Source organism: Notamacropus eugenii, chromosome 3, assembly GCF_028372415.1.
Source record: "Notamacropus eugenii isolate mMacEug1 chromosome 3, mMacEug1.pri_v2, whole genome shotgun sequence".
NCBI lineage: Eukaryota > Metazoa > Chordata > Mammalia > Diprotodontia > Macropodidae > Notamacropus > Notamacropus eugenii.
Genome location: NC_092874.1, coordinates 298,025,076 through 298,049,351, shown reverse-complemented (window position 1 = coordinate 298,049,351; position 24,276 = coordinate 298,025,076). Strand labels below are relative to the sequence as shown.

At 48.9% G+C, this 24,276-nt stretch overlaps 1 protein-coding gene across 1 annotated transcript; it reads left to right on the top strand.

The window, feature by feature from the left end:
- Positions 1-5,884: 5,884 nt before the first annotated feature.
- On the top strand, positions 5,885-23,507 carry LOC140532109 (SUN domain-containing protein 2-like). The gene is made up of 17 exons (XM_072650653.1): positions 5,885-6,015; positions 6,693-6,892; positions 7,449-7,583; positions 7,833-7,928; positions 8,199-8,292; positions 9,758-9,854; positions 10,499-10,594; positions 19,006-19,257; positions 19,412-19,489; positions 20,208-20,251; positions 20,603-20,768; positions 21,083-21,304; positions 21,486-21,570; positions 21,780-21,895; positions 22,047-22,214; positions 23,058-23,150; positions 23,394-23,507. Exons 1-17 carry the CDS (start codon positions 5,885-5,887, stop codon positions 23,505-23,507), a joined length of 2,187 nt encoding a protein of 728 aa, XP_072506754.1.
- Positions 23,508-24,276: the final 769 nt, after the last annotated feature.

The window sequence follows — 24,276 nt, the reverse complement described above, 5'->3', positions numbered from 1 at the left end:
CGTCCAGCATAAACGATGTTTCTGTGGGCCTTTCAGGTCACCGTCGGCTGAAAATCTCCTCCACTCTGTTGTTCTCCACTTGTGCTGCTCCATGATTTGTTGAGAGTCCCTCTCTACAGGTATTTTGTGGGCTGTGTGGGGAGACCCTACATAAGTGTGTTTTTCTAGTCCCCCATCTTGGCTCCGCCCCCCCACTCATGCGTTTTCATATTAACGAAAATCCATCTGTGGTCTCCCTTATCTGTGGGAAAAAAAACCCTTATAATAAATATATACAATTCAAATTCCTGCAATTAAATTTTTTTCAATTCTTCTAACTCTTCCTGAAACAAGTATTTCTGCTACATAGATGACTGAACTCTTTCCTTTCCTAATCCTAGGTTACACTTTGCAATGTCTTTTTTGCCATTTTCTCTGCCCACCTTTGCACTGAAATCACCAAATATCAAGGTGTATATTGACTTCATCTGGAGAAATCTACCGTTTTTTTTCATAGAATTTCTTGACCTCATCTTTTGCTCTGATGTTGACTCCAAAGCTCCAAGGAGGTTTTGGGAGCTGCTGTATTTGTGTTTGGCTAATGAGATCTGTAAAGTAAGTAGGCTGAATCACCTGAGTCACTTCTTGTTTGTTAGATCCAATGATATCAATCCTTTTCTTGATTTCTCAAAGAGCCTGTGAGCCATCCTTCCATTTCCTGATTTCTGTGGCTTCATTTATAGCAAAAATGTCAATATTGATACACATGCTATCCTCCAATGGAATGCTGAATAGGAATCAATGGAGAAGGATCTCACATTTAAGGAAGTGCAGTTCAACTGAAGTTCAAACTATACCCAAAGGACTATACAACTGTGTTATATGTACCCTTTGACCCAGCAATACCACTACTAGGTCTGTATTCCAAAGAGATCATAAAGAAGGGAAAGGACCCACATGCACAAAAATGTTTATAGCAGCTTTTTGTGAGAGCAAAGTATTGGAAATTGAAGGGATGCTCATCGATTGGGAAATGGCTGAACAAGCTGGGGTGTATGAATGGAGTGGAATACTACTGTGCTATGAGAGTGATGAGTAGGCTGATTTCAGAAAAACCTGGAAAGGCTCACATGAACTCATGCTGAGTGAAGTGAGCAGAACTACGAGAACATTGTACACAGTAACAGCCACTTTGTGTGATAAGTAACTTTGATAGACTTCGTTCTTCTGAGAAGTACAAGGCTCTAAGACAATTCCAAAAGACTCGTTGGAAGAAATGACATCGACCTCCAGACAAAGAACTGTGAAGTCTGACTGCAGATTTAAGAGCACTATTTTTCTCTGTTTTTCTTTCTCGTTTTTCCCTTTTCTTCTGATTCTTCTTTCACAACATGACTAATGTGGAAACGCGCGTAATATGATTGTCCACATATAGCCTATATCAGAGCGTTTTCTGTCTTGGGGAAAGGGAAGGGGAGACGAAAGGAGAAAATGATTCTGGAACTCAAAACCTTATAAAAGTGAATGCTGAAAAGAAGTATTTTTTTAAATAGAAAAGAAAATGAGGTTCAAAGCTGCAATTTCATAGCCACCTTCTGCTTCCTTTTCTGACACTGTCTGTTATCACTGGAGTCCTGCAAGAGGGATGCCCACAAATTTTGTCTTTTTGTTTTAGGAATTGCCATGGCCAAAAGTCACCACCTGGTGGCGAGCCCATAGCTAAGACTGCTCAGGATCCTCATGCTCCTATCTCAGCAGCCTCCTCTTGTCCGATGCCTTCCCTGCCCCAGTTGTCAGGGTTCTCGCCATCCTCATACTGACTCATTCATGTACACGGAACAGAAGAGACGCTCTCTGAGGACAGAGGCCACTTCACTGCTCTTTCTGTATCTCAGTCCCTACAATGTAGCAAGAACTTCTCAGATTATACAGAGCTGAATGGACTTACCACCTCCACACTGATCTGGGGCTTCCATTCCCCATTATCCTTTGTGGTGTCCGATCCTTCCTATCCCAAAGATCATTCTCCTCAAAAGAGAAAATAGAAGTAAAGGAGAAGATTGTATCAGCTCATTTATGCCAATCCCTTCCTTGTACTTTCTCTTACCTGCAACATAGCTTGCTTGCAATGCACTCGCACGCACGCACACACACACACACACACACACACACGCAGAAATTTACACTTGAATCTAAAATATTGAAGCGAGTTAGACCTAATTATGGGAAATCGAATGATTCCAACCATTCTCAAGTTATTTCCATTTTTTTTAAGAGCTGGAGTGGGAGGATAAGAAGGTAGTCTAATCGGCACCCAAATAAAGGATGTTGAGAAATAAAACAGATATTAAGGTACTTGTGGAATTCACACACGAGGTTTACGTGGACCCACTCTCCGCGCGCGCCCCCGCCTCAGCTCGCCACCGCTTTGCCCCCGCGCCCCATTGTCCGCCCGCCCCACGTTCGCCCCGCGTTCCCCCAATGTTCCTCCCGCGTGTCCACGGTAGCGGCCGACGCGGACGCGATCGCGGCTGGCGGGCGGGGGAGGGTCGGAGCCGTTTCTGCAGGTACCTTCTCTGCATGTACCCGGGCGGGTCAGGGCCGGGAGAGGAGGGGCGGGGGAGGGGCCACGGCTCGGGCACGGTGCCCTCCTCTGTGCCAGGACACGGCCGCCCCCCCAAACCTGGGCACAGAGTTGGCCCCTCCCCTTGTCTGCCCCCCAAACCTGGGCACAGCTCTCCCGCCAGAGTTGCCCCTGGTGCAGCTGCCTCTGGTTCATCCCCTAACCTCTCCCCCAAATCCCCAGCATCCAGGGATGTCGGTAACTGAGTTGGGTCCCTCGGTGCCAGGCCTGCTTGCCCCCTTGCTTCCTCTCCCCACAAACAACCCCAAAATGGAGTTGCCCAGGCCCGGACTCACTTCCCAGTGCCAAGGCCTGGCATGCCTTTCCACCTCTCTCTGGGCCAAAGTTGTGTTGATTTTCCCAGTGAGTGTGTGCATACACGTGTCTGTGTGACTTGTGTGTATCTGGAGAGGGTGGGAGAGCTGGCAACAGTCCTGTGCCCAGACCTGATGCACCCTGTCCCCTGGCCCCAGATGCCCCCCTTGGCTGGCCAGACTGGGACTCATCACCCACTCTTTGCCTGGTCTTGGCCAGGCTCATCCTCCCAGTGCCAGAGGCCAGCTGCCCTCCAGCTTACCCTCTAACGTGGGGCATCCCCAGCCCGGGGATGATCCTCCCAGGATGAAGGCCCTGCTGCCCCTGGCTCACTGGGTGACCCTGCCAGAGCATCATGGCCCCCTTCCTAGTTCCTCCCTGAAGGAAATCCTCTCAGGCCACTGGCCACTTCCCTCCACTTCCCCTGAACTTTGCAGAGCTGAACCAAACTCAGACTCCCGGCACGTGCAAGTGATCCCTTTTCGTTGGGTTAGCAGCTCCTGAAAAGGACTGTGGAGGGTGTTGTGGGTCATCGCTGGGCAGATGAGAGAAGGCCAGGCTGCTCCACGTTGGAGCTATTGAAAAGTGTCAATGTTTGTGGTTGAAACCTTACCAATCCCCCAGGCCCTTTCTGGGCAGCCTGGAAGAGTCTGTCCATCTCTGGCCCTGCAAATTCTGTTCACAATCTGGGCAGATCCTGTGTGCTCAGCAGCCTGAGCCAACGGGAGTCCATCCCTGTGGGTCAGTGACTGCCAGAGCAAGACAGTAGGTGGCCTTCAGATGAAAGTCACTTGGCTGGGGAGGCATGTGAAGGTTCAAGGCAGGGGGATGGTAGCATCTTGGCCTGACAGTCCCCAGGAGACTGTGGGAGACTAGTGAGATTGTGGGTAAAATCAGCTCTCATTTGCACATAACAGGATGGAGTGGGGTGAGTCAGGATAAAGCAGAGGGATGTAGGGGGCAGGTGCCCCAGGTTCTAACACCACCCTGGCCCTGCTGGTGACCATGTGATGGCAGATGAGGCAGTATCTTTCTAAACTGGGCTTTTATCCTCTCACATGAAAACAAAGGACTCTTCTTGATGAGCGCAACCTTATTGGGGGCCAGTACTGTGACTGCCTCTGAAATCTCCAAGGGCCCTTTCAATACTAATATTCTATGGTTGTAGGTCAGCATAGGAAGTAGTAGCAGAGAGAGAGTTCTGCCTTTACTGGGCCTGCAACCATGCCTTGTGCTGTTCAAAACATGGGGGTTTTTTGAGGGGGGGAGGGCAGAGCAGGGATTAGATTATGATGACAGAGGGTAGGGTTGGCTTTTCCCTTTGACTGTAGAATTCAGAATAGTCAAGAGCTTAGATTCTCTGTCTTTATGATACTGGAATGCTGAAGATAAGGCTACCTGGCAGACCGGGGGCTTTCCTTGGCAATTTGGGGGGTGCCCATACAGCCTTTTCAGGCCTCCCCTGGGATGTGGTTAGGTTTGTATCCACAACAGCCTGACTACTAGCTGTACTGCTTTGTTTGAGGCCTCGGGCAAAGACTCCACCCAAGCATGGGGGAGGGAGGGTGAGAGCTGATGCTGATGCCCGAGTGGGTGGGCATTCAAAGACTCCAGTGGGGCAGACTTGATTACCATGTGGGGGTGGAAGCTAGCAAGGGACATCAGGCCAGCTGTCTGCCTTGGCTGCTGGCGATTTCCCTCTTCCTGTCCTTGCCAAGTGGGCACCCCATCTTCAGAGAAGCTCACGGGTCGACCAAATGGGCTTCCTTAGCCAGGGAGACATGTGGTTTCTTGCTTTTTAGGACAAGTCTAGTAGGAACTCTCCCTGCTAGCCAAACCAGGCCTTCTTGTTCTCCCAACTGGCAGAGACATCCATTGGGGTCTCTGTCCCACGACCCAAGCAAGCATCTTGGAAATGAAAGCAGTAACCCCCAGAATACAGCTTCTGGCAAAGGTCACAGGCCCTCCAAAATCAAGGTTGGGTATATTAGAGATGGTTTTATAGCATGGATAGACTAGGAAACCAAGCTGAGATCCCCTACAACCTGGTCTCGTCTGTAATCTGAGTTAGGGGTGGTCTAATTCATGTTCATGACATCCATGTCTCCTAAGGCTGGGACAGCCTCCCTTTTGTATCAGCCCTCTGTCACTGAAACTTTGCTTGTGCAATCCTTGACAATTTAGAAATCCCTGAGGAGGCAGTGAGGTTGGAGCTGAGGGAGCTGGGGGACAGGAAGGCCCAGGGCCTGCTTTGGAGGCTCTTCCTCCAAAGAGGTATGGGGACCCCTGGAGAATTTACCACTTGTCTGTTTACTCATTTGTAAAATGAGTTCAATAATCCAGTTGTCCATTGAGGGCTCTTACTAAAGAAACACATGACCTAAGGGGTGGGGTTAGTATCTGATGGTTAGCTTGGACCCCATCCACCCTCCAGAATGATCACAGAACTGGGTGCTGTTGGGGATGAGGGGAAACAAAGACATGGAAGGGAAAGCAGGCCTTTCCCTCAGAGTTAACAACTATGGCGAGAAGGAAATTGTGTGTGTGTGAAGCGACCTGAGAACAATCCCAAGGCAAGTGTCAAAACCCCAGATTCAGTAAAGACACCAAGGGAGACATTCCAAATGGAGGCTGGAGAGAGAGTGGGGGCAGCGCTTCACCAGGGAAGCCACCTGCAAGAAGATGTCACGGCCAGCTCAGGCACAAAGCTGGCAGGCTTGGCCCTGCTGAGCAACCACCCTCAGCGTCTGGGAGACACTTCAGAAACTCTTTAGGAAAGCGCCTCTCTGTCCCAGTGCAGCCAGCTTTCCTTTTGGAGGAATCCATCCCTCCCCTTCAACGTCTCCCCCATCAGGCTCTTCTCAGGGGGTCCCAGAAAATCACACCTAGTCAGTCAGTAAGCACAGCTTCTCATTACTTTTTGCTTCTTCCAGGAATTTCTAGCACTTCTAGAGTGAGATTTTGATGATGTCTCGACGCAGTCAGCGCCTGAGCCATCGTTACCATGTTGATGATGATGGAGGCAGCAGCAGCAGCAGCAGTGGAGGAAGTTCCCTGGTGGCTGGTCAGCACACTGCCTTCAAGGACAGTCCCTTAAGGTAAGCCACTCCACAGCGGCCCTAGGTCATCTTCCAGATCACAACCACTCAGGGCAGCCAAGGGCCTGGCCAGCTTCCATGTGCACCTTTCTTTCCTGCCCCCATCTTTGGTGGAAACATCACTCTAGTGCTTTCTTTCCCCACAAATGCGAGAATTTCCTGTCCCCAGCACCGTCTCTTCCCCTTCTACCCCAACCTGGGCTGCTGCTGCCTTCACTCTCTGAGAACAGGAACTAGGGAGGGGTGACTTTGAGCATTGAGAGGGCCAGAAACTGAGGCTTAAAGCTGGGCAGGGAACAACCATCATGTGGCCCAGTACCCACGGTTTCTGGGGTGAGCTGCAGGGCCTAGCAAGAGCATAGGAAGCCATGGGGGTGATGGACCTGTGGGGGAGGAGACAGGTTCAGGTGGCTTTAGCTCCTCTTGTACCTCATCATGGTGGTTCCATTTGGAAAGAGGCCCTGCCTGGCCCATGGGAGCTGGGGATTTGTTCCAATGTTATAAAGGATTCATCTGTTGAAGGAATAAGAACAGAAGAGGGCTTTGGGGATCATTTCTTTTCATCCTAGAAGCTCCTTGAAAGTCTCTTCCTCCTCCAGGCCTTTCTCCCCCTGTTTTTCTCCTGCTTCATCTCCTTCACCCTCTTTCCTTTGCTCTTCATGCTTGGCGCCCCCCAGGACTCTGAAGAGGAAATCTGGCAGTGTGAAACGCCTCTCACCAGCCCCTCACCTGGGCCCTGCTTCCAATCCTCACACTACCTACTACAGTGAATCAGTGGTCAGCGATTCCTACGTCAGGGGCCCCCGGGTCGCCTCGGTGGACAAAAGCTCCATCCTACAAGATCAGCTGGACAGCGATGTCTACTGGAGTGAACGTGGTGAGCTCTGGCCAGAGCTTGACAAACCCGAGGGCTTGGGCTGGGGAGAAGGAAGGAAGCTCCTCCCTGTCTTCTAAAGATTCCTAAGGAGGCTAGTGTCTGTTGGGAGTTACCTTACTCCTCCAGGTTGGCTCATCTCCCTGGATCCTCCCAGGTGGGAGATCCTTCCATTCTCCTGAAGCCCCTCAGTCCCACAGATGGCACTTTTCCAGATCTGGGTGACAATAACCATGCCTCCTAAGGCAGAAGGCCACCTGGTTTTGTGCAGCCAATGAGCTAAAAATCATCTTTACATGTTTCAGTAAAGTTCCATTACACTTAAAAACATAAAAAGTGTTCTTACCTCATACAGAAATAGGAAGGGGGCCAGATTTTGCCCTTGTGCAGAACTCCATTCCTGCCCTAAACCACATGGGGGGTGCTTCTGGGTTCAGACCCCCAAAGGGGTGGGAAGTCTGAATTCTGAAAAGTTCTGCCAGGTGTTCCACCTCTGGCAGCTGCTGTTGCTGGAAGCCTGAAGCTCCCTGCTTATCAGGCACCTCCATGCTCTGTGCAGGTGGGGACTTGGTGAGGAGGAGGAGAGGCCTGGGAGGTGCTGAGAAGAGTAAGATCAATGGACTGAATGAGGGCAAAGTCACCTATGATATCTATGGATCTTCCTCAGGATACTCCTCGGAGGATGACTCTGCAGGTAGGCAGCACTTCCTGCCTACTGGAACTCCATCCCCTGGACGCTGCCCCGTGTACTTTGAAGGGTGCCCCATCCAGGGGGGATGGGGAGAACATAGATTTCAGATAAAAGGATAGAGAACTCTGCAGTCTGGCTCCAGGTGGGGGTTTGGAGGTTGGGAGGGCCCAAGCCTCAGCATGGTAATGGGGATGCCTGAGGCCCACTTGTGTCTCCTTCTGGGTGGCTCCTCATGTCTTCACTTTCCTGCAGGGCACACACTTATGGACCAGCCTGGCTCAGCATCCTCATTAAGGAATGCTGCCTCCCAAGTTGGCGCTTTCTTGTTGGTGGCCATCACTTTTCCAGGTGGGTTCTGGGAGTGGGTGGGCACACTGCCCAGGGCAGTCCCTGCTGTGGGCCCATAAGAGCTTCCTCATTCCTACGCTGGGGCACACCAGGCCTGGGTGCTAACCCTAGGACAGTGTGTGGAGACAGGCTTTTATGGCAGGATCCCCAGGCACAGCTAGAAAGCCTTGGGAGATTCAAGGAGCAGCTGCAGAGTGGGCAGGCTGTGAGCAAGCTAACTCTGGGATAGGAGGGCGAAGCCTTTGAACCCCTCTGCTGGGACTTTTACAGGTTGGCTCTTTGGCCTGTTCTACTGGTGGCTGGGCACTACCTGGTACCGCCTGACCACAGCTGCCTCCCTGCTGGACGTCTTTGTCTTAACCAGGTCAGTGAGGCCTCCCTGGGCTCTGCCAGAACCAAAGAACCCATGCTTGAAAAAGCTTCACCACGCTTGAGCTCAGTTCAGCTTTTGAGACTTTTGTGCCATGAATCTTATGACAGAAGGTCAGGTCAGGGTCAGGCGTGTGCTGGAATCAGCTGGAACCAGCTTGAACCTGCTCCTGAGTGTCAGCTACCAGTCAGGGCTCCTCTGGGTATCTAGACTGAAGAAGAAGATGGGACAAGTTGTGTGTGCCTTCACCTCCTTCAGAACTGCTTGTTAACCCTTCCCCAGCACATGCCAATCCCCATGAGCACAGGTGCTGCTCTATTCCTGAGTATCTTGGAGGAGCTGTCCCCTCAGTAGTTCCTGCCTCTCATCTCCACTGACTCTGGTGGCTTCACCTTGGCCAGTTGGAAAGTCCTGAGCTCCCAGGGGTTGTAGTCTCTTCCCAGTCCTTCGGGTAGCCAGGCCATCCTTACAGTTTCTCTGTGGGGGGTCATGTCCAGGTTTCCAGGCAGCCTCCAGGGCTGTGTCCAGGAGCCTCTAGAGCAGGGGTAGGGAACCTGCGCTCTCCTGGCCACATGTAGCCTTCTAGGTCCTGGGGTGCAACCTTTGGACTGAGGCCAAGTTTTACAGAACAAATCCTTTTCTTAAGGAGATTTGTTCTTGGAAGTCTAGATTCAGTCAAAGGGCCACCCTTGAGGACCTCAAGTGCCACATGTGATCTCCAGGCTGCAGGTTCCCTATCTAGCTCTGGATTCTTGGGGCCACAGGCTAGGCCCAGGGAGACTAGCCAACCTTGTCAGGGCTTACTCCTTCCAAGTCCCAATTTGACAAGCACTGAAATGATTTAGCCAAAAGAAGCCTGCCCAATTCACTAGCATATAAGCACATTCCTGAGAGCCCTGGGAGGGAGATGCCTTCCACCAGCCCTGTCACCTTTCATAACAACATTCACACATTTGACCAAGGTCAAATTTTCTCCTTCCACTTGACCTCGAGGGCTGTCCATAAAAGCCCAGAGCTCCCCATCGTAGCTGTCCCAGGGTGGGGGCACACCCTTTGTTGGTTTCCTCAGCAGCTCAGGGAGGGTCGCACAGGAATCTGGTGGGGAAGACCAGGCACTAATGTCTCCTCCTTCATCCCCATGAAATCCAGGAGCTTTTCAACTCTGAAGAAGTTGTTTCTGCTTCTCTTGATGCTGTTGCTTCTGGCTTCGCTGGCTTACGGTGAGCCTTGCTGAGTCCCCAGGGCACCCTGCCAGCCCAGACAGACAAGGGCTTGGGGGCAGGGCTGCTGAACGCAAGTCTGGAAGACAGAGCTTTGAAGGGGAGCCTTTAGCCTTTAGGGGAAAAGGGACCCAGGCCTTGTATGGGAAAGTTCTTGTGCCTGAAATGGGATAGACGGCCTGTGTCTCCTCCTCTTGATCCAATCCCACAAGCCTTTCTTGTGCATCTTCTGTATGCAGGCCTCCCAGACTCATGCTGCATGCCTACTATGACAGTGCTGGCTTTACATGGGTGTTTGATCTGCCCCCTCAGTGGTCACTGTCAAGGCACTTGAGGGTGGGGGAACTGGTAGAAGAGCTGAGTCCACAATGAATGGGTTAGCTGGGCAGGACACAGCCAATGCCAGCTCTGGAGGCCTTTGCCCCTTCTCACTGGGGAGAATGGACAGGGTGGTCCTCCCTGGATGGTCCCAAAAGAGCTGTACTCTGTTCAGGAACCATGACATCACTTACCCCCTACTATGAGATGAAGCCCAGCTTGGGAATGGTGACACCACAAGCTGTCAGTTACCAGGACCTCTATTCAGCTGGCATCTCCTGAAAGCACTCTGATCCTCCAGAAGAGACAGGGCTGTATGTGGACCAGGCTTGGGACCAGGAGGCAGGACTTCTCCATGTCCTCTCCCCAGCTGCTTCTTGTCCCTCATTTTTCTCATAATCCAAAAGTGTGTAATGACTCCTGAAAGGATCATGAGAGATGCCTTTCCTGAAGGGTCTTGCCTTCCAGATCATGGGGCCCATAATGCATGCACCTTCCTTGGGCCAGGGTCTGAGCCCATGTGGATGTGACACTGCCAGACACAGTCCAGGTGTAGGTCCTCATCCTGGACATGTTTCCCTTCTGGTGCCTCAGCCTCTGCCTTCATTAGCCTTTCCTCCCATGTGCTAGGTGCTTGGTATTTTTACCCCTATGGACTACAGACATTCCACCCTGCTATGCTGTCCTGGTGGGCAGCAAAGGGCAGCAACAGGAGAGAGGAGGTGTGGGAAGCAGGAGAATCCACCCCATATTTCCAGGTGAGTGCCTGGGTGAGTGCCAGGAACACTTTGTGCAGGACAGGCAGACAGTCTGCTCACAACCAAGTCTGTTCCAATCAACCCCAGAATCACTCAGTCCACTACCATTTCTTAAGTGTGGCCTACTGTGTGTCAGGCACTGTGCTAAGGGATGGGAATTCAAAGAAAGAATTCAAACCCAAACAAACAAGCCCACAGTCCCTGCCCTGAAGGAGTCCCCGAGTCATGAGGAAACAACTAGGTACAATGGAGATCTACCAGGACAGATGGGAGTGAAGCAGTAGAGGGAGTTGGCTATGCTGTTTCTTCTGTGGCAGCCATACAGACTATTACCATACCATCTTTGAAGACAGTTCTGGCCTGGCAGGATCTTCCAGGTGGTGTCCTCTCCTAGCGCTGTCTTTGAAACAGCTCTGCAGCACTATGAGGCATCAGAGGAGGGGGAAGCAGGATTAGCCAGAGGAAGCTGCTTTTGTTTCCATTTTGTAATGAACAAAAGTCTGTTTTATTTCCCTTCTCCCTCTCCCACCCATTCAGAAAAATGAAAAGCAAACCACTTGTAACAAATGTGCAGAGTTAAGCAAACCAGTCCCTTTTTGGCCATGTCTAAAAGATCTATGTCTCCTTCTGCCTCCTGAGGCCATCTCTCTGTCAGAAGTTGGGTCATTTTCCAGAAAAGTACTTGGTCACTGCATCGATCAGAGTTCTAAAGTCTTTCAAAGTTGCTTCTTTGTGGTTCTTCTCACTCTGCTCTGCACCAGTTCATACAAAGTCTTCTCAGGTTTCTCTCAATACCACCTATTTCATTGTTTCTTAGAGCACGGTTGTATTCAATCCTTACACCATAATTTATTCAGCTCTTGCCCAGTTCGGGGGCAAGCCAGTAGTTTCCATTTCTTTGTCTTTGCTGTTTGGGTGCCAAGTGTGTGTCATGCAGAAGATAGGTCATTCATCTCAGTGGTGACAGTCTCTTCTTAATGGTCTGTGCTGTGGGGCAAGAGATGAGAATATAAATCCAGGCTATAATGAAGCCTTCATTTAGTAACCTCGATTTATCCATGGATTTCCATCTCCAAACTCATCAATCTTTGCACCAGGGCCACTCACAAGCAGCATTAGGAGACTCTCTCACCTTGGATATGCAGATCCCTGGGGAGCCAGGGTCAGAAAACCTGGGCTCAAGTTTGAGCTTTGCCACTTGCTAGCTTTGGGACCTGGGGCAGTTCAATGCCAACCTCTCAAGACTCAGCCTCCCGCGTTCCCCCGCTGCCTTCAACTGAAATCATAGTTGCCTCCCCCAAAAGGCCTTCCCTAACACCTTGTCACACAGTGAAGTGATTCTGGAGGGGGGGGGGTCTCCAGAAATTGGTAGCAGAGCCCAGACTATCAGAGTTGATCAAGCTGGGAAGACTTGAAGGCTGTGTGCAGATCCTGGTGTCTGCCCACCAGAAGCTTGGCCACCAGGTGATTGGATTTGGGGAGTCATGATGACTTGGGAAGCAGATAAAAAGACCAAACAACCTTTGCCTTCTGCAGCCACCTTCTGTTTGTGGACAGAGGTCAGGGGATCTCAGAGAAGGAGAAAGAGTAATTGGTCTCCCTCAGTCCTCACACAGTCCAACCACAGTCTAAGTGGTTGACATTATTCCAGTGTAATCTGAGGGGTGACATGGAGTGGTGGGATAAAGGACATGGCTCTAGAAACAGCAACAGATGAGGTGCTGGATGTCAGATGCACAATGAGGTCCACGATTTTGGACACAGCCAGTGTCAGAATTTGATTTGTCTGACTTCTCATGTCAGCTGCAAGGAGTTTTTTTTTCAGATGTGGGGGGGAAAACAATCAGTGGAATGATCACTCACAGGCAGAAGAATTTGGAGGAGGCAAATCAGCCTCAAGGATTAGATTTCATCACATTTTTAAAGGCAACTAAAAAACCCCATAGTTGCTATTCCAAATGAGCATAAGGCAACAGAGGGCAAAGGAAGTCCAGGAGGAAGCTGAGAAGATCATTTTGTCCTTGTGACCCCAACACTCGGCATAGCCTGTTACACTTAGTGGGAGTGTATGAGTGTTTGTTGGCTGTCATTGTACTAAGTCCACAAAACAACGTGCAAGGGAAGAAGACACAACTATTATTTGTCAGTAAGAAAGTCCCCAGGCACAGGATACATGATCAGCACCAAAAGATGTCACAACGAAACCAAAGGACCATCTTCACGGAATGAGAAATGCTGGTTACACGAATCATTTCAGCATCAAGGACCAGATCAGTGACTGGGCCCCACAAAGGTCAAAATCGAGCAAGTTAGAAGAAAGGGGGACAAAAGGGGAAAAAACATACCGTACAGCTCCAACAGCTCCAGTCCTTCCTCTTCAGATGTGTCAACCACTCAGGCACGGCAAAAGGAACACTGACTCATAGCATCGTTTCCTAAGGATGTTTGACTGCTGCCCCAAAACATCACATTCCAGTGAGAAGGCCAGCAATCCTAGAGGCTGCCTCCGTCAGAGACCAGCGGCTCTTGTCAAGCAAAGAAACCAAAGGCAACACTGGATCTGAAAATAGGCCACTGGCGCAAGAGAAGAAGAGGGTGGTGACTAAAGGATACAAACAGTGGACCCGTGAAACGGCAAACATCAGGAAGGGCCCTCAGCCTCCCTCTTCAGCTCAGTCCTGAGAGTGGAGGCCCCCAAATTCTTGAGGCAGCTCCTTCCCCTCTCAGTGACTCACCTTGTTAGGAAGCTGTTCCTGCCTCTGAAATGTGCCACAACTTCTACCTTGCCAGGACAAGCAAAGCAACTCTAACCCTGTCCATGTCCACAAAGTCTGAAAACCATTTTCATGTCTCCTCATCGTGTTGTGTGTTTCCAAAAGTTTTCTTGATATCATTGGTTTTTACTTAACCTACCTTTCCCAGTGTGTCTTCTCAGAAAGAGAAGCAGGGAATTTGGAAAAACCCTGCAAAGCTTGTGTGATCTACTAGTGAAAATCATTTTGAATTAGGTACATCTTTACACACACACACACACACACACACACACACACACACACACAAACGCACACATCCCACTGACTTTGAAGACTTGTCTCTAGCTTTTGCTTTCATGTGACCCACCTTGCTCAGTGTATCCTTCCCATTTTGCCCTCCCACAGAGCCAGCCCTAAGCAAAAGAATAAACCAAAAAGGGGAAGAAAAGTTCAGACAGCAGGCGAGCCCAGCATTAGATGCAGGTTCCCTGCCAGTATTTCCCACCCTAGCCAGGACGGGAAGGGAAGAAGATCCTCATGGGTCATCTCTGTTCTTTCCATTTCCATGGTTGTCTGTGGTGCTTGTTTTCTTGTTCTCCTCATTCATTTATTCCACTTTTCCCCAGTTCATGTAAGTCTTCTAATTAAGCAGAGTTGTGGCTTCGTACAGCATAGTCATATTTCCTTGTATCCATAAGCCACTCCTCTGTCAATGAGTTCTTTGCTACCAAAGAACTTTCTTAGTGGTTCAATTGGTATGGCACTGAATAAGTTAATTTAGGTAGTTTTATCATTTTTATGCTACTGGCTTGACCTACCCACGAGGAGTGAGTACATCTCCAACTGTTGAGATCTCTACGTATGAAGAATGTTTTGTAATTGTGTTCATATAGTTCCTGTGTGTGTCTTGGCAGGCAAACTCTCAGGTTGTATACAGTATACAATTGTATACAGTTATTTTCAATGGAATTTCTCTTTCTATCTCTTCCTGCTGGATTTTCTTGATTAATATATAGAAATGCTGATGGTTTTGATGGGCTTCCAACTTTCTTTAAGTAATTGTTTGAACTGGTTTTGTTTTAAACTGGTTTTTTAGATGACTCTCTAGGGTTCTCTTGGTAAACCATTGTATCATCTACCAAAAGAGATAGTTTTGGTTCCTCATTGCAGTTTTTTCCCTTCAGTTTCTTTTCTGCCTTATTGCTATATCTAGCAGTTGCTGTAACTGGTACAACACTGAATAGCAATGGTTGGCAATGGACTTTCTTCCTTTACCGTGATCTTACTGGGAAGGCTTATCCCCATTACATATCATGCTTGCTCTTGGTTTTAGTTAGATAATACTTATTTTAAAGAAGACTCCATTTATTCCTGTGCTTTCTAGTGTTTTTCAACAGGGATGAGGCATTTTGTCAAAAGCTTTGTCTGCACCTGTTGAAATCATATAAATTTGTTGTTTATGTTATTGATATAATCAGTTACATTTATAGTTTTCCTAATAATTGACCCAGGCCCAACTTCTTGGTATCAATCCAGCTTGGTCACAGTGTCACAATATATCTTTGTGATATATTCCTGTAATCTCCTTTCTTAGCATTTAATATTTTTCATCAATATTCATTAATGAAATTGATCTATAGTTCCCTTTCTTGGGGAGACGTGACTCTCCTTGGTTTGGGTATCAAGATTATATTTTTGTCATAGAAAGAATTTGATAAGATTCTATCTTTACCTGTTTTTCAAATCGTTTATTTAGTGTTGGAATTGATTACTTTTTAATCATTTGGAAAAATTTGATTTAGTCCTGGGGTTTTTTCTTAGAGAGATCATTTATAGCTTGTTTCGTTCCTTTTTCTAAGATGGGGTTATTTAAGGGCTCTGTTAAACAGGACTATTTATATTTGTAAAATTCATTTCATTTAGATTTTCATTTTTATTATTGGCATGTAGTTGGGCAACAAAGCTCCTAGTAATTACTTTTATTTTCTCTTCATAGATTGTAAATTCACTGTTTTCATTTTCTGATGTAATAATTTGGTTTTCTTTTGTAAAAATTAAATTAGCCAAGGATTTATCTATTTAATTGTTTTTCTCAAAGCTTATAGTTTTATTTATTAGTTCATTGGGGTTTTGTTCTTTCAATTTCGTTCATCTTTCTATCGATTCAAGATTTTAATTTTGGTGTTTAATTGGGAAGGGATTAATCTGTTGGTTTTCTAAATATTTTAGTTGCATGTCTAATTCTTTAATCTGTTTCTTTGTCTCTTTGATTGATGTAAGCATTTGAAAATATACATTTCCCTCTAAGTCCTGCATTGACTGCATCCCCAAAATTTAGTTATGTCATTGTCACCATGAAATTGTTAACCATTTCTATGATTTGTTCTTTGACTCATCCATTCTTTAGGATCCATTCTGTAAGATCCATTCTTTTTCTCCAACTCCTCTATTTGTGTATCTTTCTGTTTCAAGCATATTTCTTGTAAATAACATATTGTTGGATTCTGGTTTCTAATCCATTCAACTGTATTCTTCCATTTTATGAGTGAGTTCATCCCATTCCCATTCACAGTTGTGTTCATTAAATGTATATTTTTTTCCATGCTATTCTTTTACACTCATCCTTTTGTTTTTTACTCTGTCCCTTCTTCAGTAGTCTTTTGTTTCTGACCTTTGCCTCCCTTAATCTATCCCGTCATTCTTCCCTCCCCCTCACCTTTCTCTTAGACGCTTTTCCTCCTACTTCTCCTTGCGTAAAATGAATCTCTCCATCTCATTGTGTGTGTATGTGTATTCTTCCCTCTTTCAACCAGTTCAGATGAGAATAAGGTTCGTGTTGCCTGTTCCCCTCTTCTGTCCCTCCCATTGTATAAACTCTTTCTAGTGCACCCCATTTATGAGATAACTTTCCCCATTCTTTCTCTCCTTCCCCACAACCTTCCAGTGCATTTCTCTTCTCCACCCTTCCATTCTTTTGAGATCCTCACAACATAATACAGTCATTCAGGTCGCTATCTATTTAGACTGCTTCTAGGACCCGTGGTGATCACAAAATTCTGAAGTGGTTACATGTATCATCTTGCCACACAAGGGATCTAAACAATTTGCCCTTTTTTAGTGACTTGTGATTTCTCACTCATGTTCACCTTATTATTCTTCTCCTGAGTTCTGTGTTTGAATGTCAAATTTTCTATTCTGTTCTGGTCTTTTCATCAGGAATGCTTGAAAGTTCTCTATTTCACGAAGGGTCCTTATTCCCCTGTAGGACGATACACAGTTTTGCTGGGTAGTTTAATCTTATTGTGGGCTCTAATCCTAGATCTTTTCCACTCCAGAATATGATATCCCAAGCCCTGTACTCCTTTAATGTGGAAGCTTCTAAATCTCATGTGTCCTGACAGTACTGGATTATTTCTCTCTGGCTATTTGCAGAATTTTCTCCTTGACCTGGCAGTTCTGGATTTAGAACAGTTGCTGGGAGTTTTCATGTAGGGGTTTCTTTCAGGAAATGATTTGTGGTTTCAAGTTCTACTTTGCCCTCTGATTCTAACACATCTGGGCATTTTCCTTTGTAATATCTTAAAATATTATGTTGAGCTCCTTTTTTGTTCCTGGCTTTTGGATAGACAAATGACTCTCCAATTCTCTCTCCTCAATCCATTTCTAGGTCATTGGAGTTTTGTATGAGATCCTATACATTTTCTCTTGAATTGATTTTATTTTTTGTTGTTGTCTCCTAGAGTTATTAGCTTCTATTTGCTCAGTTCTAATTTTTAAGGAATTCAGTATTTTTGTGCCTCTTTTACTAATTATTCATTCTTTTCTCATATCTTTCTTGTACCGCTTTTTAAAAATTTTTCCTCTTCCACTCTTAAAATCACTTTTTGTTCATTTTTATCTCATTCTTTAACTCTTCTAGGAATTCTTGTTCAACTCTTATCCAATCTACCCTTTTTCTTGGAGGATTTGCTTAAAGATATCTTCAAGTCATTGGCTTCTTCTGTCTTTCTGTCTTGAGCCATAGTAGCCCTTTGTGGTCAGGTTCAGTTTTGTTTACTCATTCTTCCAGCCTATTTCTTGACTATGAACTTGATGTTGGCATTGGGCTCAGCTCACCTCTGGGCTTTCTTAGTTCAGTCCGCAAACTTTCAGTGCTTCCATAGTGGTGATATCTGTTCACTGCTATTCTTGTCTGAGTTGTGCAAGTTCCTGACTCAGGTTTAGGTCTTCTGGCTTGCGGGTGCTGGAGTTTCTGTAGAATGATATTGGACTCAGTCATTGTTAGCACACTTTGAGGTTCTGCAGGTTCAGAGGGACCGAACTTATTGAGTCTTCTTGCGTCTGGGTCTCCTACCCGAGGTATCCCACTGCAGGACTAAAAGTGAACATTGAGCCCCCAGCTGTGCTCTGGGGCTCAGGTCCAGAACCTCTTTGCAGAACCCCTTTCTTGATCAGTGCTCAGCTAGGGCCTCGCTCACTCATAACTGCTCCTCTCAGCCTAGAAGAGTCATTTGGCCCCCTTCATGCTCCCAGGATAGCCTGGGATCTGCTCCTGCTCAGGGATTCAGTTCTAGCCCTTTTACCATCCTTGGGCAATGAAATGCTTCCCACTGTCCTGGCTGCCATTATGTTGGGCTCCTGGCCAGCCCCCACCTCAGTGTCCACAACTCTCTTATTTCTTAAGCTTCCCTGGGCTGGAGAAATGACGCACAGGGATGTTTTCTTGGCTTTCCTCATGAGAATGTGGTCTGGCACATTATCTAGATGGTTAGAGAGGAGGTGGGCTGGGCTCATCAAAAATGCCCACCCTCCCTCTGTTCTCTTGGTTCTGCCCCTGTGCTGTGTGGTTGGTGGGGAGGGGACCTTCTGCATGCTTAGCCTCCTTTGTACCTCTTGGGGAGGTCTCTGACCTGGCTTTTTGCCCTGAGCTCTCTCAGCTTCTTTGCCATTTCGACCCTGGTGACCCTGGCCCTCCCTCATCACTCTCCTGGCTCACTGCCGCAGTGTCCTGAGTGGCCTCCCTGCCTCCAGTCTGTTCTGCACTCTGCTGTCAAAGGAACTTTCCTTAAGAACAGAGCAGACCAAGTGACTTCCCTCCTCAGTCAATGGCAGGGCCTCCCCTTTGCCCCCCAGAGGAAAACAGCCCCACCCTGTCTTTCCAGCCTTAGCCTCATTGGTCTTCTGTACTCCTTTCACACTCGGTGACCCTACCCAAATGGCTGCCCCCATGCTGAGAATTCATTCTGGTGCTCTTTCTTCCAGTCAGCCTGTCAACCCACATGTATTTATTAAGCACTTCCTCAGTGCCGGGTCCCGGCCTAGGGGACACAGGTACACAAAATGAAACCATTCCCATTGACCAGGAACTTCCATTCTCAGGCGGAGACCAACAATGCTTACGTTTTTGTAAATAGCGTAAGTGTGAAATGAAGAAATCTGCCGACAGCAGTTAAACGACCTGGTGGCTTTTAATGTCCTTGTCTCCTCCATTCAAATGGAAGTTCTTCGTACACAAGAAAGGTTTCCTTCTTGGTCCTTGTGTTCTCAGCACTCAGCCCCACCTCGGGCACACAGTGGTGCTTAACAAATGCCCAGTGCTCCTTGTTCCTCCTCCTAAGAGACTTTTCATCTTTGTGTGTTTTCCTCCTTGTTCCCAAGGCTGAACAGCATGTCCTGTCCAAGGTTCATGCCCTAGAAAGGCGGCTGGAAACTCTGGCTTCTGAATACTCTGCACGTTGGCAGAAGGAGGCCATCAGGCTGGAGTTGCTGGAGCTGCAGGGGGCCAGTGGGAATGGAGGTGGAAAAAGCCTGAGCCACGAGGATATTTCAACTCTCCTGGAGGGCCTGATGAGCCAATGGGAACCCACCCTGAAGAAGGACTTCCGTAGGGACACCACTGCCCACATCCAGGTGAGGAGAACGCTCTGCTAAGAAGACCAGGTCGGCAAGCCCAGCTAGTGGAAGGCATAGAGGTCTTGAGGTGAGGCAGCACTCTGGGCTTGGCAGGACCTGCCAAGTTCTCTGGGTCTTGTTGAACGCCTGTCTCCTTTTTTGTGGTCTCCAGGAAGCACTCACCACCCTCAGGGCAGAACATCGGCAAGATTTGGATAATGTTCTAAAGAAGATTTCTCAGGCATCCCAGGTAATCCAGAAGCTCTGACGCTTCTGGAGGCAGAGACACAGGGGATGGAGGGTGGGGGGGGGGGGAGGGGAGGGGGGCTGGGGGGGAGAGGGGGCAGAGACGTCTTGGGGGAGGTCACTTGTAGCTGGAAATGTTGGTGCTGCTGTCAGTAGACCTAACACTTGCTTACAGGTTTCTGGTCAGATTCCATACTTGTATGGGAGCATATTCGATTGACTCATTGTCCCTGAGAGCTCCTGTCTGAGGACTCTGGATCCCCTTGTCCGAAGGATAAGCAGAGAGCTTACTGATCTAAAGCAACCTAAGCCTCCTCCTGTAGCTCCTTTCTGGAACCCCTTTCCTGTACTGAGCACATCCATGCATGAAGACTAGGGAGGGATAAGATTGTCAATGAGAAGACTGTAACTCAACAGCTGAGTTTGAAACTCTTTTCAGGGACTGAGAAGTGACCTCACCACTCTAGGGAAAGTGGTTCATGCCTAATCTCAGCTGAGTTGGGGTCTCTGTCAGATGCCTTCTCTTGGTGGGATGATAAGAGAGGAGTCCAGTCTTTGAAAGGTCTAGCCCAAACTCAAGGTCAAGATTTCTGGAGCCCAACAGTTTGCAGAGACTCAGATCCTCCTTAGCAGACAGAGGGTCCACCCAGAGGAGACAATGAGTCCCCAGAGTGTGGTTTGGTGTTTTCATCAGTCTCATTGTGCCATCATCTTCCTTACAGGAGCTGGAAAGCTGGGTGCTCCAGCTAAAATCTGAATGGCAGAGGTAAGGCCCCAAACTAACTGGCAAAGAGAAGAGGAGGGAAGGAAGGCTAGAAAACTAGACCAGAGAAAGCACCACTGAGATTCTCTGGGGGGGTGTCAGTAGAGCCAGAATACTTGGGTTAGCATGTCCATAGGATTAATCCCAGCTGGTAAGGACCTCAGAGAGCAGATGAGGGTCCTGAGGCCTGGGAGGGAAATGACTTGCCCAGGGTCACACAGGGAGTAAATGTCAGGGAAGACTTGCACCCAGATCTCTGGTTCTGTTCTTTCCCTTTGATAGTGGTTCTGCTTGACTCTATCCTGTGTCACTAGCCAGTGGCTGCCCTTCCCTTTTCCTTTTGTCACTGTCTAGTTTGGCCCAAGAAGCCCTCCAGGAAAACATATTAAAGGCTATGGGTCCACTGGAGGCCCAGCTGGCTGGCCTTAGACAGGAACTGGCAGCCCTGAGCCAGAGACAGGCTGCAGTGGCAGAGGAAGTAGACCTTTGGCCACAGAAGATGGCAGCCCTGCGCAGTGATGTGAGTCCTCCAGTCCACCACTTAGACCACATGTGCCCCTCTCTCCAAGGTGGGCTGCCTGAGCATCTGCCCAGGGAGACCCAACCCTCTAAGGTGTCCACTGGGGTCCAATGAGATCTTTTTTGGTAGACCTGAAAGCAGTGGAAAAATGCCAGTCACTTGGTTCACAACCGTCCCTTCCCTGGCACCAGGAAGACATGCATAGGCTCTGAGCTCTCAGAGTCTTTCTAGACACCCCCTCCCCAGGTCCCCTGTCCCGGCCCTCTTTCTTCCTTACCTCTACTGTTTTGTGGATGGTCTCTGGTGGTTTCTAGGTGGAGTCTCAGTTCCCAGCCTGGATCAGTCAGTACCTTCTTCGAGACAAGGGCGCTAAGGCTGGGCTTCTTCAGCTGGAGGAGGTACAGGCCCAACTTCGGGACCTGGAGCACAGAATCCTCACTCAGGTGGCAGAAGGGCAGGTCAAATCTGCCAGTGAAGCTGCTGCCAGCCTGAGGCTGACCCTTCACAAGGAAGGAGTGACTGGGGTCACAGAGGAGGTGAGGCCTGCCCCATTCCCTGTCTGCCTGTCGGAGGTCATGGGTTTGCCCTGAGAGGAGCCTCCAGGGAAGGAAGGGGAAGCCCTGGCAGAGCAGGTAGCACACGTGGCCCTCTGGTGAAAGGGCTGGGCCAGTTCTGCAGGCAGCTAGGCCCATGAGTCCATCCATGCCTGTCTTTTAGGATGTGCACCAGATTGTGAATGAGGCCCTGAAGAGATACAGTGAAGACCGCATTGGGCTAGTGGATTATGCCCTGGAGTCCTCAGGTAGGTAGCCTGTAGAAAGCCAGAGGGCTGGGGACATGATGGTTGCCCATTAAGGGACAGCAGGAATTAAAAACTCATGATGCCCCTTATGGGACGGGGCAGTTGAAGGGCTGATGCCCTGGCAGTGACCCCTCATCTTCAGGACTACCTCTGTGTCCTGCCAGCCCTCAGCTGCCCCCACCTCACTTCTCTCCCTCTTGTTCTTTCAGGGGCCAGCATCATCAGTAGCCGCTGCTCAGAGACCTATGATACCAAGACGGCCCTTCTCAGTCTGTTTGGCATCCCCTTGTGGTACTATTTCCAGTCCCCAAGAGCCATCCTCCAGGTATGACAGAACAAAGGGCCCCCAGCTTGGCTCTCTGCCATCTCCCACCTTCTGTGGGAGCTGGGCTCTCAAGGTGGGAGGATTACACAATGGAAATCTATTCCATTGGCTGCCCACCTGACTTGTCACCTGACTTGTTTTCTGCCCACAGCCAGATGTTTACCCTGGCAACTGCTGGGCATTCCGGTGCCCCCAGGGCTTTGCTGTGGTTCGATTATCTGCCCGCATCCACCTCAGTGCTGTCACCTTGGAGCATGTACCCAAAGCCCTGTCTCCCATCAGCAACATCCCTAGCGCTCCCAAGGATTTTGTCATCTTGGTGAGTATCTGAGCCTTGCAGCTCTCCATTCCAGTATGCCTGACAGCCATTTCTTAACAGCAGCATTGTGAGGTGAGGAATGGAAGGATGTGCCCATTTTACAGCTGGGATATTGAGGCTGGTCTCTGGACTCCACAACCAGCCCTTTCCCTGCTCCCCCTCTTCTTAGAGAGAAGCCAGAAGAGGACAGCTGACAGCAGTCAAGATTTCAATGCTGTCTCAGGGTCCTTTTATACAACTCCTTTATACATGGGTGCCTCCATGGCCAGGTGTCCCATGGGGGAGCTGAGTGGGGATGATGAGCACCATTCCCTACAGTCACCTCCTTAGGGCAGAGTTGGAATGTCCTCATAAGGAGGATGTGGGTGAAAAAAGTGGAGCCAGAGGAGAAGAAGAAACGTGTAGGGGAACAGGATGCTTCAGGACCTAAATCCTGATAGATGAAGAAACTGAGGCACCTACAATTAAATTGTGTGTCCCAAGCCATTCAGCAGCTTAGGGGAAGAGGCAGAGAAGGAGGCCAGGGGCTTGGAGGGAAAAGGATCTGTCTACTGAGTTAGTGAGAGATGCTGGAAGGTGAGGGGACCAAAGAAGGAAACATCATGGTGGCTTTTGCTTTCTCCCCTTTACTCTCCCCAATGTATCCCCCCCTACACCCCCTTCCTCCTCCTCTTCCACCTCCTCCTCCACAACCTCCCCTTCCTTTGCCTCCCTGGATAGATCTGGATTCATGTCCTAACAGCATGACCTTTCCTCTAACCCCCTCCCATCCATCCATCCATCCATCCATCCATCCATCCATCCATCCATCCATCCCTTCCCTTTGCTTTTCCTTCTCTGTAGGGGCTAAATGAAGATTCACAGTCGGAAGGGGTGGCCCTCGGGCACTTTACCTATGATAATGCTGGGGAGTCCATTCAGACCTTCCACTTTCAGGTATGGAGGGCTGGCCCCACAGTGCCCCAGGGAGGCTGGTGCTCTTGAAGGCTAGATCACCAGCCATGGGGATGCTGTGGCTTTGCTAGGAGCTGCAGTTTGAGCCAGGACCCCATGGTTCTGATAGCAACCTGAGGGATAACATTCAGCCACTGAAGAAGGCCTGGGGGGGACGGGCTCTGGGGTCAGGATGTCCACCAAGGGATCACGAGCCTTCCTGACCCCAGTCTCCTCTTCCCACAGGGCAATGACACAGCCCCATACCAGGTGGTCGAACTTCGGATCTTAAGCAACTGGGGTCACCCTGAGTACACCTGCATTTACCGCTTCCGGGTCCATGGGAAGCCTGCCAATTAGCCTCTCCCCCCCAGGGCCTTTCCCCTCTTTCCCCCTTCAGCCCCTCCCCTCCCCCAGCAAGCACTTCATCCCACTTTCTCGCCCTCTCCCACACTTCATCCCTTATGGCCACTGTGGCTTCTGGGAGAGATACAAGGTGGGAGCCTACCACCATGGAGCAGTTTGGCCCCACCCTGCCCTCTCTGATGGAGAGGAGATCACCAGCTCAGCTATTTGTTTCACTCCCCATCCTCTTGAGGGTCAGGTGGCCCAGCTCCCTACCAGGCCCTGCCTGCCCTCAGGAGGTGTATACACAGCTATGTATGATATGTTGAAGGTGTGAGTCAAGACATCATGAGGGCCTTATTATGCTCAGCAGCACTCAGAACCACAGCTTAGGCCACCTTAGCTTACCTTGCCCAAGAGTCTAGGTCAAAGAACTTGGTTTATTGAGGGCATGACAACTTGGGCAGTTCCAAAGGGCAGACTGGTAGACAGTCTGTCTTGGGCATGCCCCAGCAGGTGGCTAAAGCTCCCGTCCATGGTAGCATGCATAGTTCTCTTTACCATGGGGCATGATGGGGGCAGTCTTTGAAATCTGAAGTATCTGGGACTGGCCACAATTCCCTGGTGTTAAGTTTATTGGGATAGAGTTGGGGTTAGTTTTTTGGAGTTAAGGCTGGGATGGGAGGGGAAGGGCAAATTCTTTGGCCCTGCGGGCCGATTGTATTATGCATATAGATAGATCTTTATATTTATACATAGATCTCTTTGTTCTTTGTTATCAGAC

Bases quoted from the DNA above. Each gene is read 5' to 3' on its own strand.
- LOC140532109 (XM_072650653.1), top strand. From the start codon at position 5,885: ATGTCTCGACGCAGTCAGCGCCTGAGCCATCGTTACCATGTTGATGAT. The intron at 20,769-21,082 runs GTGAGTCCTCCA...GGTGGTTTCTAG, and splicing joins TGGCAGCCCTGCGCAGTGAT to GTGGAGTCTCAGTTCCCAGC. The intron at 23,151-23,393 runs GTATGGAGGGCT...CTCTTCCCACAG, and splicing joins TTCAGACCTTCCACTTTCAG to GGCAATGACACAGCCCCATA.